The following is a 13261-nucleotide window of genomic DNA, read 5'->3' as shown; positions in this document are numbered from 1 at the left end:
TGGGTGCTCCCTCCAGACTGTCCAGCCTCCTGGTGGACTCTGGTCTCCAACCTGAGAGTTTGAACCCTGTAGCTTTCCCCCTTCCACCACCAGGATCAGCCCCAGTCCTAAAGCCAAACTTGAAAAACAATGTTTCTGACCTCTCTACAGGAAGATCCCATCTGGAAACCAGCAAGAATTAGCACCTCTTTGGGACTTTCTTTAAACGCCCCACAGTTTACTCTAATCAGGTCCCAGGGGCATTCGGTCACATCATCTTGCTTTGGGGGCTTCCCGAAATGTATGCCACAGCATTAGGCTTCTTAGCTAATGTCAGGCCCTCACTCTGAGCAATTCACTAGAACATGTTAACATACAGACCATGAGAGCCAGGTATGGGAGGGAATACATTTACTTTAGGTATAAAGGTTTACTATTAACAAGTTAATACTATTATTTACATGTTTATAAAATGGAAATAAAAATGACATACACGTTTGGTACCAAAAGTGGCACATCCAAACTAGTATCGGTACAAAAATAAATTTTCAAGCTATGTGTTTTTAAAATAAAGGTCATTGGAACAGTAAGGGGGAAAAAAACTGCATCTGGCATGTGCTGAAATGCAATCATCGCCACAGCAAAGCAGCCTGGGGCAACAAAGCCAGTGCCTGCTGGAAGAACTGCCCCCGCGTGCTGTCGCTGTCGCAGTAATCACCAAGCAAACAAAGAAACCAATATACCAGTTATGTTCCTGAGCTATGAAGTTTAGAGCATCTAAACTGTTGTGAATTCCTGCTAAAGAGGAGGCCCTGTGGGATCGGAGCTGATGAACTTTCCTGAGTGCTCAGCTAGTGTGGCACCGGGACCTGGCACTGCACTCTGAGGATGCTAAGCCCACTTGTAATCCTCAGCCAACACAAAACAGCGCACGGGTCCTCTCTGTCAATCACCAATCCCTTGCAAGGCCCCTGGCTACAGATAAACAGGGGCAAGGGCTGAGGAAAGAAAGATGCCACTGGGTTTGGGAGCCCCTGTGCCCATCAGACATGCCCCTTGGTGGTTTTGGCAGAGATCCCCAGTGTTTTGTTCTTTCGTAGATACATGCTTGTTCACACCTGGCAATGTACCTCATTGGTTAACAGAGCTGTGGCCCCAGCAGAGAAAGCAAAGCCAGCCCAGCAAACCCTCTGTCCACCCTACATGGTGCTTTGGCCTTCAGTGGCTAACTTTCCTCCTTGTTCCCCACAGAGCTGGCCAGGACTGCGTGCCTGTTGGAAGTGGCATGCTGGGTTAGTGAGAGTGCTGAGTGAGCTAACTCCCACTCTGCCCGCTACAGCACAGAAGGATGCCTGCCCATACACAAAGTCCTCTGGGATCCCAGCAAGGATGCAAATGCTGTGGGCAGCAGGAAGGGCTAATGAACAGGCCGCAGCCCCTTCAGAGCAGCCGAACATTCCACAGGAGTTGGTGCCAGCTCACCCCGTCTGGGGCCAGGGGCAGCAGCATGGGGGAGAGGACACCAGCAGTCCCTGCAGCTGCAGCTCTGGGATCCTCTCACTGGTCCTGGACCTTGGCTCTTTTGGCTTTCAGGGACAGGTGCTGCAAGAGAAGAGAAGACACTTTAGTTGGGGTTGATTAGACAAACCAGAGTACAACATGATCCCCACACAAATAACCACATCAAATCTTCCATCTGGTCCACACCTTCCTGGTAAATGCTGTGCCGCTCATGAAATAGCCTGGAAGGAAAAAGCCCAAGTGACCAATGAAGAAGCAGATCTTAAGTCAGCCGCCAGCAACCCGAGGCCCAAGCCACCGTGGCTGAACCTGTTTATACAGCGCTCTGCGGAAGCTGTCAAGGAAAGGTTTTCTTTTTGAGACACGGCTCTCTCTCTCTCTGCACCAGCCTACAGGACAGCACTGCAGCCAGACACCTGGGCTCAGGCTGGAAGTGACCTCAAATCTCCAGGAAGTTCCTGACAATAGTCAAGAAAAGGTATTCGCTCTTTAGGAAAATGGAAGTCCATTTACCAAGCATCTCAACATACCAGGTACCCACACGCCAGGTACCCATGCTCAAGGATGGAGATAAAGACAGCCCCTGCCAACATGGAGGGTACAAGCTTGCTGGGAAGACAGATAGAAAGCACACCTCCTAGTGACACATTTTGTTTTTCCAGAAATGTCACTTTCTACCATTATGAATAACATGAAGTACAACATTACAATCATAGGCATCAGATGACAGGATTGGAAGATGAAAAGTATTTTTTACATTGCAAAGTAAAGCCAAAAGTTGCAGAAATCCTCAAATATGTCTTTGAGGTAATGTGTGCCTATAAGCTTTTAATAAAAGACCTCCCTCCACTCATTAACTGGGATACACCTGACAGCTCATTACTAATCATCAATAACCAAGAGATCCCGAGCCGTGCCACCTAACACACAGTGAGAGCCCCACACGAGAATGCCCACCCCTACTCCTCCGCTCCGGGACCAGTGTGCCCATTTCTTAGCATATCCATACAGGCTCACAACCTCAAGCTGCATCACCCCCAGAAAGAACTGCAGACCCTGGAGGACATGAACAAAGACACAACGCACCATCCAGGATGACGTGAGAGACAACAGAGTGAATGGGACCCAGGTCTAAATGAGCTACAAGAACTCAGACTTCCTCTCTACTCACACCTGAGGAAGGACCACTACAGGCTCATGCAAAGGCCAAGTTAAAAGGGTTTTCCCTAATAATGAAGATATCTCTGAGAATAAGAAAAAATAATTTAAAGGCCAGAAGACAAATCTCTGAATAGGTCACCCTGTTCTTCCCCATCTAGTTGTAGGTCTTGCTGAATTTCTCTGAATTCTCTCCTCTCTGCATGTCACCTGGTATGACCCATACAGCTAATGTTAGATATCCACGGCCTTAGCTTGGGGATGGGAGATGACGCCATTGTGCCTGTGGCGCCATTTCTGGTGCCTGTTTCTGGGAAGAATGTTGAATATAAACAGAGCTGACTCTGAACCATTTCAGGCCTCTACACAGAGTGAGAGCGACATTCCAAAAAATAGCGGTGATGGAAAGTCTCCAAAGGTGCCAGGAACAGAGCCACGAATGATCTGTGGGCTGTGGATGGTTGCGAGGCGCTGCAGTGCACTCAACAAAGGAACATCTACCATACATGGGCAGGCCCTGCAGACCTGGAGGTTCTTTGAGAAATTAATCTGCTTTGGACAAGTTAATTGAAGTGCCCTTAGACTATAGAGTTAAGAAACAACACGAGTTTCTCTGTGGTTTTAGGACCATCGCTGTACAATGAGGTTGTTGCACAAGGTGATTTCTTTCTTTTTTTTTTTTTTTTTTTTTTTTTTTAAGACGGAGTCTCCCTCTGTTGTCCAGGCTGGAGTGCAATGGCGTAATCTCGGCTCACTGCAGCCTCTACCTCCTGGGTTCAAGTGATTCCCCAGCCTCAGCCTCCCAAGTGGCTGGGATTGAAGGCACATACCACCACACCTGGATAATTTTTCTTTTTTTTTTTCTTTTTTTTTTTTTAAGGCTAGTCAAGTGAAGCAGTGGGAGTGGAGAAGGAACAAAGAAATCTGTAACTGGTTGTGATCAATTAGTTGTAAACACCACTGCACTCGGACCAGCCAATTTTTGTATTTTTAGTAGGGACGGGGTTTTGCCATGTTGGGCAGGCTGGTTTCGAACTCTTGGCGTCAGGTGATCTGCCCATCTCTGTCTCCCAAAGTGCTGGGATTACAGGCGTTGAGCCACCGCACCCGGCTGCGCTAGGTGATTTCTAAAGGTCCCAGCCTCTCTAAAACTACTCTGATGACAGTGGAGGGGATGGGCAAAAAAAAAAAAAAAAAAAGCAATTTGGAAAGAAGAGACAAACGCAGAAATTTAAGCTTGTCATTTTCTTCAAACTCCTGAATCTATTTGCTCTTTAACTTTGTGGGTTTGACCTAAAGAGGACTGGAATTTTGAGCTGAGAAGGGAAAATGACTCAGCTTCTAGGCTAATTCTGTTTCCAAGAGTCTAAACGAATCCAAGGCAATTTCAGGCTTATCCTTCTCTGGGTGTTTGCATCTTCCTACTTAAAGAGCACTTTGACCACTGCACCATTCCTCTTTCAACCTCTGTTTACCTTTCTGATCCCTTCTCTTGGATTCCCAAAAGTCTGCTGCTTTCCACTTGAGAGGTTTTGAAGGAAAAGACTTTCTTTTACCACAGGTTTATTCTTATCAACCTAATTCAGCAAAGACAACACACTCTGCATTTTTATCAGCACTTGCAGGCTGATCTTTCTAGCTGAAATATCTGAATTGGGATGTGTGAAGAACTATAAAGGTGTGAAATGGTTTTTGTTTGATTAGATAAAAATTAAATATTACAAAATTTTGAAAGGGCAATTTCCTTTGACCTTGGTGGGGCAGGAGAGATGAGGAGATTCTTCCATTTGCAGGGTCACAAATTCAAATGTCTCCAAGAGTTGGGCAGGCAAGTAAGCAAGTGACATGGGACTACGGTAGCTGGCAGCCATCCTTAAGCCCCTGAGATGCCACCACGTAGGAGCTCAGGCCTAGTGCTACCAGACTAAACATGTCTTTCAAGACAAACCAGAAATTCATGTTTAATATGAAATCTCCCAATTTTTAAATGTGGCAATCAATTCAAGCATCACTTTGAAAACACTGTGTAATCCAATTCTAGCCCTAATGGAGAAAAAGGTTTCAGACTTTCCCTTCTGCTGTAAACTTGGGCAAAATATGTAATGTAAGTGTTTTCAGGCCACAAACAGCACAGGGCTGGAATCCTTTTTTAAAAAGGAGCTGGGTATAGTGGCTCACACCTGTAATCCCAGCAATTTGGGACACCAAGGCAGGCAGATCACCTGAGGTCAGGAGTTCGAGAACAGCCTGGCCAACGTGGCAAAACCCCGTCTCTACTAAAAATACAAAAATTAGCCGGGCATGGTGGCACACCTCTGTAATCCCAGCTACTAGGAAGGCTGAAGCAGGACAATTGCTTGAATGGGGTGGTGGCGGGGGAGTGGGCAGGTTGCAGTGAATGGAGATCGTGCCACTACACTCCAGCCAGAGTGACAGAGCAAGACTGTGTCTCAAAAGTAAACAAATAAAAATAAAAAGGGAACTAGTGGGCATGGTGGCTCACACCTGTAATCCCAGCAATTCGGGAAACCAAGGTAGGAGGACCACTTGAACCCAGGCATTTGAGACCAGCCTGGGCAATATAGTGAAACTCTATCTCTAAAAAAATTTTTTTTAATTAGCTCAGGCCGGGCCCACTGGCTCATGCCTGTAATTTCGGCACTTTGGGAGGCTGAGGTGAGTGGATCACTTGAGGCCAGGAGTTTGAAACCGACCTGGTCAACATGGTAAAACTGACTCTACTAAAAATACAAAAAAAAAAAAAAAAAAAAAAAAAGAGTCAGGCATGGTGGCACACGCCTGTAATCCCAACTACATGGGAGGCTGAAGCAGGAGAATCACTTGAATCTGGGAAGTAGAGGTTGCAGTGAGCCAAGATCATGCCACTGCACTGAGGCTCTCTCTCAAAAAGAAAAAAAAAGAAAGAAAGAAAGAAAGAAAAGAAAATTAGCTGGGCATTGTGGCACTCGCCTGTAGTTCTAGCTACTCAGGAGGCTGAGGCATGAGGATTACTTGAGCCACTGCATTCTAGCCTGTGTTACAGAATGAGACCCTTTCTCAAAAAAAGAAAGAAAAAGAAAAACAGGAAAACAAGGTAAGCTCCAGATTCATCTTGAGTCTCTGCCTGGGTCTCTAAGCCTTAGCACAGGGAAGAAAATCCTAAACAGAGAACAATAACATGGCTGAACAGAGGAATCAGAGATGAGACTATAGGGATGCTGAGACAGCTGGAACTTGCAGGACATCAAAAAGGAGGAGCTCCAGAAATCGACATAGGGCTACCCTTACGTCTTTGGCTACACTTACATCTTACGTCTAAGCTACATATATGCAGGCCAAGATTCGATAAAGCAGAGAATTCTAGCAAAAAATAGTTACCGCAGAGTTATAAGCTGAGATGGAGATTCTGGAGGTCTGCATGATGCTAGAGGCACTGGAGTTCAGAGTGCAAAGACTCCGCTATAGTATCCTGGCCATTCAGCTGAGACATCAGTCTTAGGCATACAGCTACTCTAGACCTGCCCTATTAAAGCCTAAAATCAATGCTCAGCAGAATCAAACTGATGTGCCAGTAAATTAACTGACTACCAGGAAAAAACTCAACATTCTATAAGAAAAACAAGCAAACAAAATTCAGACTGTCCACAATATAGCATCTCTAACATCCAGTCAGATGTCAGAGATTTTGTATTGTCTAGTAATTTACAACAAAAAATTACTAGACAATACAAGCAGGAAAATGTGACCCACAACAAGTAGGAAAAATAGCCAGAAGACAACACAGACCAGAAATGACAGAGATGTTGAATTCTATAGGTAAGCCCTTTAAAACGGCTATTACAAATATCTTCAAAGATCTAAAGAAAAGGATAGACATAGTAAGTGAACATGTGAAGACTCTAAATAAGGAAATAAACTAAAGAAGAAACGAAAATGCTAGAATGGAAAAATACCTGAAATGAAATTTATCTGGTGGGCTTAACGGGAGATTGGCCACTGAAGACAGGTCAAGAGAAACTATCCAAACTGAGGCATGGGGAAAAAAAAATTAGAGCCTCTGTCCCACATGTGGGACAATATCAAGTGCTTTAACACATACATAAGTGGCATTCCAGAAAGAGCAGAGAGAAAATAGTAGAACAGAAAAAATATTTTAAAGAGTAACAATCCCAAACTTCCCAAATATGATGTTTAAAAATCAGCCCAATGATCCAGTGAGCCAGTGAACTCCAAGTGGGATAAACACAAAGAAAAGGAAACCATAGGTCAAACTGATGAAACTCAAAGACAAAGAAAAAAGACACATTATTAATACATACAGAGGAACAGCCATGAAAAGGACTCCTGGCTTTTCTGTGAACAATTCAAACCAGATCACAATGGAATGAACTCTTTTAACTCTTTAAAGTGTTAAAAAGAAAAAGCAAACAAAAGATTTCACGCTAGAACTCTATACAGCAAAAATGAAGATGAAATAAAAATATGTTCAAATAAATGAATGCTGGGAGAATATTTCATTAGTAGACATGCAGTAAAAGATGTATCAAAGGGTGTTCTTCAGGCTAAAGAGAAGACAGAAACTTGGATCGACACAAAGGTATGAAGAATGATAGATATGTGGGTAACATAAAACGCCTTTATTATTGTTTCTTAATATCTTAAAAAGACAATGTTTAAAACAAAAACCATAGCAATGTATCATGGAGTTTAAACACATGTAGAAATAAAATATATGACAACGATCCTAGCACTCTGGGAGGCCAAGGCAGGTGGATCACTTGAGCCCAGGAGTTTGACCAGCCTGGCCAACATGGCAAAATCCCATCTCTACAAAAAAATTTAAAAATAGCGGGAGTGGTGGCATGCACCTGTGGTTCCAGCTACTCAAGAGGCTGAGGCAGGAGGACTGCTTGAGCCCAGGAGGCAGAGGCTGCAGGGAGCCCTGATTGTGCCACTGTTCTCCAGCTTGGGCAACAGAGCAAGACTCTGTCTCAAAAAACAAACAAATAAAATACATGACATCAAGAGCTCAAAGAACGAGATGGAGAAAATGAAATATACTGTTGTAGTTTTCTTATAGTATAAGCTAAGTAGCATAATATTACTAATTCAAGACACACTGTGATGAGTTAAGGATGCATATTATAATCTTAGAGAAATCACACAAAAATAAACCAACAGGTATAAAAAGCCATTACAAGAGGTAAAATAAGACAGTTTAAAAATATTTCATTAATTCAAAAGCAGCAGTAAAAATGAGGAAAAGGGGAACAAAAACTACACTGGACAAGTAGGAAACAAATACCAAGGTAGTGGAGTGAAATCTAACCATATTAATAATTACCTTAAATAACTGCACAAAACAGTTTAATCAAATCAGTGTGGAACAAACAGAATGGGTCCATGGGCTGAACTGAACCAGAAGTTTCTAAACTCTCATTTACCTCCCAGCCTTCCAAATATAACCATCTCCCAATTAAAAACCATGTTATAGGCTGGGCACAGTGCCTCACTCTGTAGTCCCAGCACTTTGGGAAGCTGAGGTGGGCAGATTGCTTGAGCTCAGGTGTTCATGACCAGCCTGGGCAACATGGTGAAATCCTGCCTCTGCAAAACAAAAAATTAGCCGGACGTGGTGGTATGCACCTGTAGTCCCAGTCGCTTGAGAGGCTGAGGTGGGAGGATCGCTTCAGCCCGGGAGGTAAAGGTTGCAGTGAGCCAGGATCGTGCCACTGCACTCCAGCCTGGGTGACAGAGCAAGACCCTGTCTTTAAAAAACAAAAAATTATGTTAGAAGAATGTATGGCCTTTTAAATTTTTACAAGGAATAAGAACCATTTTTTTGCAAAAATAAAGGAGCAAATAAAACTATCGATCTGTCCTAAAATGCTTACTCCCTGCTCGTCTTGCACATAGGCTTGTCCCAAGGGTAGCAACAGGAATAGTGCCCAGCATCGCCCACCATTGGGTTTAAAGCACCTGGGGTGTAAGCTTGCATACTCGTTTATGGTCTTTGTGAGGCAACACTCATCAGAGATTATCTGTGCCACTCCTTGTGAACATGGATCCAAAGTGTGATGTGATTTCTTTAGAAACAGTTTGGAAGAGCAAAAGGAGAGAGAAGTGCTGAAAATGCCTTTTTTCTTTTTCTTATGAGGTTAGGGGTATTTATTTTTAATTGTGCTTCACCATGAATTAAACACTGGAGTGCTTTCCCAGAATGTTTTGGGGATATGGTAATGGCCTTTCCACCCCTATGCACCACTAGGGGGAACACACTTAGGGCATTAAATTGGAGGAAAACAGTACATTTAAAAACATGAAGAGGCTGCTAACAGGTGGCTGGGGCATGGCCTCTGTCCATTCCTACCGTTCCTTGTTGATAAAAGTGTGGAGCCAGCTCCAACAGCCAGGCCGATTCAATGGCAGTCACATCTCTCATGTAATACTTGGAGGTCTGTATAACTTCATTATAGATAACCCTGAAATGAGAAAGAAACATGAGCTAATTTCCCCCGCTTATGATGATAGTCAGGAACCACAGTTAGACACACTGTTTCCTTTGACTTTTAGCAGGTTCTACTCTATATGCCAGACATTGTGCTAAACACATGCATTAATGTTGCTCACCAAAGCCTCATGACCTATGTGCTGGGTAATGGAGCACTCATTTCTCAGATGAGACTCTAAGTCCCAACTGACTTCTAGGACATCCCAGTTATCCTCAAAGGACCTTTCTGGATCCTTCATCTGCATTTACAGAACTCTGAACTGACTCTAACGATTTTATTAGAAAATACAGAAATAGAGGCAAAGGTTTGCCTGATTCTGAAAGGGGCTGGGAACTGACTGGAAACAGACAAAAGAATTTTCCAAAATGATAAAAGTATTTTATAACTTATTTGGGTGCAGGTTACATGGGTATATACATTTGTCAAAACTAACCTTATACTGTAAATAAATTATACCTTTATTTAAGAAGAAAAATGTTTCTGAGGCTCAGTTAATAGACAACCAAAGAACCAAGAACATAATAACAAGTCTGCAGGTTTTAGGTGTGCGTATTAGTAGATCTTAGTTTCTGAGACATATAGAGTGCTGATTCAGGGTTTCCCAAGTAACTATAAACACACCAGCCACACTGTGGTTGCCCACCCCTCAAAAACCAGTAAATCAATCTCAGCTGATGAAAGGAAACAGGAGGGCCCCCTGCAAAGAGGCGGTGAAGGGGGAGCACTTTCTTTGCCACCTGAGTGGTACGGAGCTGCTTCAGGCTGGCTCTATTTCCCCAACCTTTCTTTGCCCTTCAGAGTTCCTTAGGAATGAAGCAAAAATAAGAAAAGCCTTTCTCTTTTAAGCAACTCCCAAATTTAACCACCCAAAAGTCAGCAAAAAAAGAATCTAAAACTGAGGTTTTGCATCTGTCTTGATTTAAAAAATAATTTTTTTAGACAGGGTCTCACTCTGCCACCCAGGCTGGAGTGCAGTGGTGCAATCATGGCTCACTGAAGCCTCAACTCCTGGGCTTAAGGCATCCTCCTGTCTCAGTCTCCTGAAAAGCTAAGACTACAGGGATGTGCCACAAGGCCTGGTTATCATTATTATTATTATTATTATTATTATTATTATTATTATTTTTGAGTTGAGGTCTCACCATGGTGCACAGGCTGGTCTTGAACTCCTGACCTCAAGCAATCCTCTGGCCTTAGCCTCCCAAAATGCTTTAGAGGCATGGGCACTCTTCAAATTATCCTGCACTCACGAGTATGCATACCCTGGCCACATTTGTATGGTCACTGGGTAACATTTCTAAACCCAGAACTAGCCAAGGTGCTCTCTACCTAAGAAACTTCTAGGTCTGCACTGGTTCCAGGATAAATCTGATTCTTTGGTCTAGGGAAACAGAACTCAAACCTTACTGCCCAACGGAAACATCTGGAGAGCTTGTTAAAATGGAGTCCTGGGCCCTAGTCCAGTTTCTGATTGAGTGGGGCTGGACGTAGCCTGAGAATCTGCATTTCGTACAAGTTTTCAGGTGATACTGATGCTGGGCTGTAGACCACACTTAGAAAGCCGCAGGTCTAGGGTACAAAGTGTTTCACCACAGACCTTTTTGCCTTCAAATCTACCGCTATCTCCTCTCCCTTTCTTCACACATGCCCTACCCTTTTTCCCAAGGCTTTTCCATCTTCCAACTGGAGAAGGGCAAGTTGTTGTTGTCTTTAAAATTTCCTATCTGGGCCGGACGCAGTGGCTCACGCCTGTAATCCCAGCACTTTGGGAGGTCAAAGCAGGTGGATCACCTGAGGTCAGGAGTTCGAGACCAGCCTTGCCAACATGGCGAAACCCCATCTCTACTAAAAAATAAAAAAATTAGCCGGGCATGATGGCACGCACCTATAATCCCAATTATTTGGGAAACTGCGGCAGGAGAATCACTTGAACCCTGGAGGTGGAGGTTGAAATGAGCGAAGATCATGCTCCAGCCAGGGCTACAGAGTGAGACTCCAGCTCAAAAAAAAAAAAAAAAAAAAAAATCTAATCCATGGTTGATCAGTACTTTTAATCATACTTTTTATTGGTAAAAAACAATATAAATGAATTACTAGAAAAATGAAATTATAAACAAGAAAAATATAAGCCCCCAATTTTTATTAAATTGGATAAATATAAACTTAACCACCAAAATGCTATAAAGATGTCTAAAGGCCTGTTCTCGAATTCTGTGCTTACCTCTTTCTTCTCAGGCTGTGAGCAGTACCATTTCATGAGCCACCCATACCAATCATTCCCCATTTCCCAAACACATCAGGCTCCTTCATGTCCCATGGCTCTGCCCCTGCTAATTTTCCACCTGGAATGCCTTTGGGTCCTTTCTGCCTGAACACTCCTGTTTCTAAGTTCAGAGTGAATGTTATCTCCTCCATGAAGCCTGACCCGATCTCATTCGTACATGATGTGTCAAGCCCAGCACTTCATTCAGGCCACTAGTAAAGCCCTTCCCCTAAGGTAATAAACTCTGTCTATCTCTATGTCAAAACTGTGGGCTAGGGCCGGGCACAGTGGCTCCCGCCTATAATCCCAGCACTTTGTGAGGCCAAGGCGAGTGGATCACCTGAGGTCAGCAGTTGGAAACCAGCCTGGCCAAACATAGTGAAACCCTATCTCTACTAAAAATACAAAAATTAGCCAGGCATGGTGGTGCACACCTATAGTCTCAGCTACTTGGGTGGCTGAGGCAGGAGAATCACTTGAACCTAGGAGGCAGAGGTTGCAGTGAGCCGAGATAGCAGCACTGCACTCCAGCCTGGGTGACACAGTGAAACTCTCAGAAAAAAAAAAAAAAGAAGAAGAACTATGGGCTGGGATCCCAACTCATCTCTGCATAGCTGTGCCTCGTGCAGGGCTAAGCATTCAGTCAGTGGGTGAAAACGAACGTCTGCTGAATACATTTTCAAAACACTGTTTGCTTAAGGAGATCTCTGCCAGAGCAGAAGTTTGCGGTTTGTTGTTGTTGTTGTTTTTTCCACGTGGAGCCTTCGCTGTCTCCCAGGCTGGAGGGCAGTGGTGTGATCTCAGCTCACTGCAACCTCCAGCTCCCAGGTTCAAGTGATTCTCCTATCTCAGACTCCTGAGTAGCTGGGATCATAGGTGTGCCCCACCATGCCAGACTAATTTTTGTATTTTTAGTAAAGAGGAAGTTTCACAATGTTGGCTAGGTTGGTCTTGAATTCCTGATCTCAAATGATCTGCCTGCCTCGGCCTCCCAAAGTGCTGGAATTACAGGCATGAGCCACACTGGGCCCAGGGCAGAAATTCTAGGGGCAATGTCAAGAAACACAGGAAAGAAACAAGAAAGTGGCCTTGCTCAGAGCAGGCACCGGCTAAGCAGCAGGATGCGCTTACCAGCGAGGCGGCTTCTCTGCATAGAGGACGGACGCAGGGTGTATGTGCAGCTCGTGGTCATCACGGATGGTCCTTGCAACATAGAAGAATTTTGTCTGAAGCACGCTTTAAATACTTACAGCAAGACTTGCCCGCAGACTTTTAATATTATCAAAGAAACATTTTTTTTTTACTGTGCAGATTAATAAATATTCTTTAGTTTACATTTTGCACATTGCGCTTTAACATTACATCCAAACATTTCGCAAGTGGATGTCTACTTTGTAAACCCATATATTCAGCTCACTGTCATTTCTGTACAGAATTATAAGTACAACATTACTTTTTGCCACTAAGTTGCTTTAGTAAGTCTCACAGGAAGAGAAACATTTAATGAAAAGAGATGGCTTAAATCATATGGCAGGCCTGTGCAGCCATGCAACTAAAGACACAAGCCTGAAGAAGGAACAAATTAATGAGGATACCTCCACCGTCTCCCAAAACAAGAAACAAAGTTCATGAACAAAGTTCATTGCTTGTGAACTTGTCACAAGCAATACAATTATCTCCACCTTCTCTTGCAATCTTTCTTCATCCCTCCCATTGCCACCCCAGAAATCAAGAATAAATCATGTGAAAAAGCAAAGAGGAGAAAAGCAACACATGGACACTCGGAAAAAACATTTAGAAATAAAATGCTCTGCCTATGTTTACATTC

General features: G+C 43.7%; 1 protein-coding gene across 2 annotated transcripts in view; it reads right to left on the bottom strand.

Moving 5' to 3' along the window:
- Positions 1-375: 375 nt before the first annotated feature.
- Positions 376-13261, bottom strand: part of DHX35 (DEAH-box helicase 35) — an 83070-nt gene continuing 70184 nt past the window's right edge. For both annotated transcript variants that reach the window (XM_003936383.4, XM_074406534.1), the window contains 3 exons: positions 12565-12636; positions 9029-9140; positions 376-1581 (listed from right to left, as the gene is read on the bottom strand). In XM_003936383.4, the coding sequence (XP_003936432.1) occupies positions 1537-1581; positions 9029-9140; positions 12565-12636 (229 nt within the window). In that variant the 3' untranslated portion in view covers positions 376-1536. The remainder of the gene's footprint in view (positions 1582-9028; positions 9141-12564; positions 12637-13261) is intronic.

Source organism: Saimiri boliviensis, chromosome 9 (genome assembly GCF_048565385.1).
Source record: "Saimiri boliviensis isolate mSaiBol1 chromosome 9, mSaiBol1.pri, whole genome shotgun sequence".
Lineage (NCBI taxonomy): Eukaryota > Metazoa > Chordata > Mammalia > Primates > Cebidae > Saimiri > Saimiri boliviensis.
Note: the sequence above shows the minus strand (reverse complement) of the source record. Positions and strands in the feature narration are given on the sequence as shown.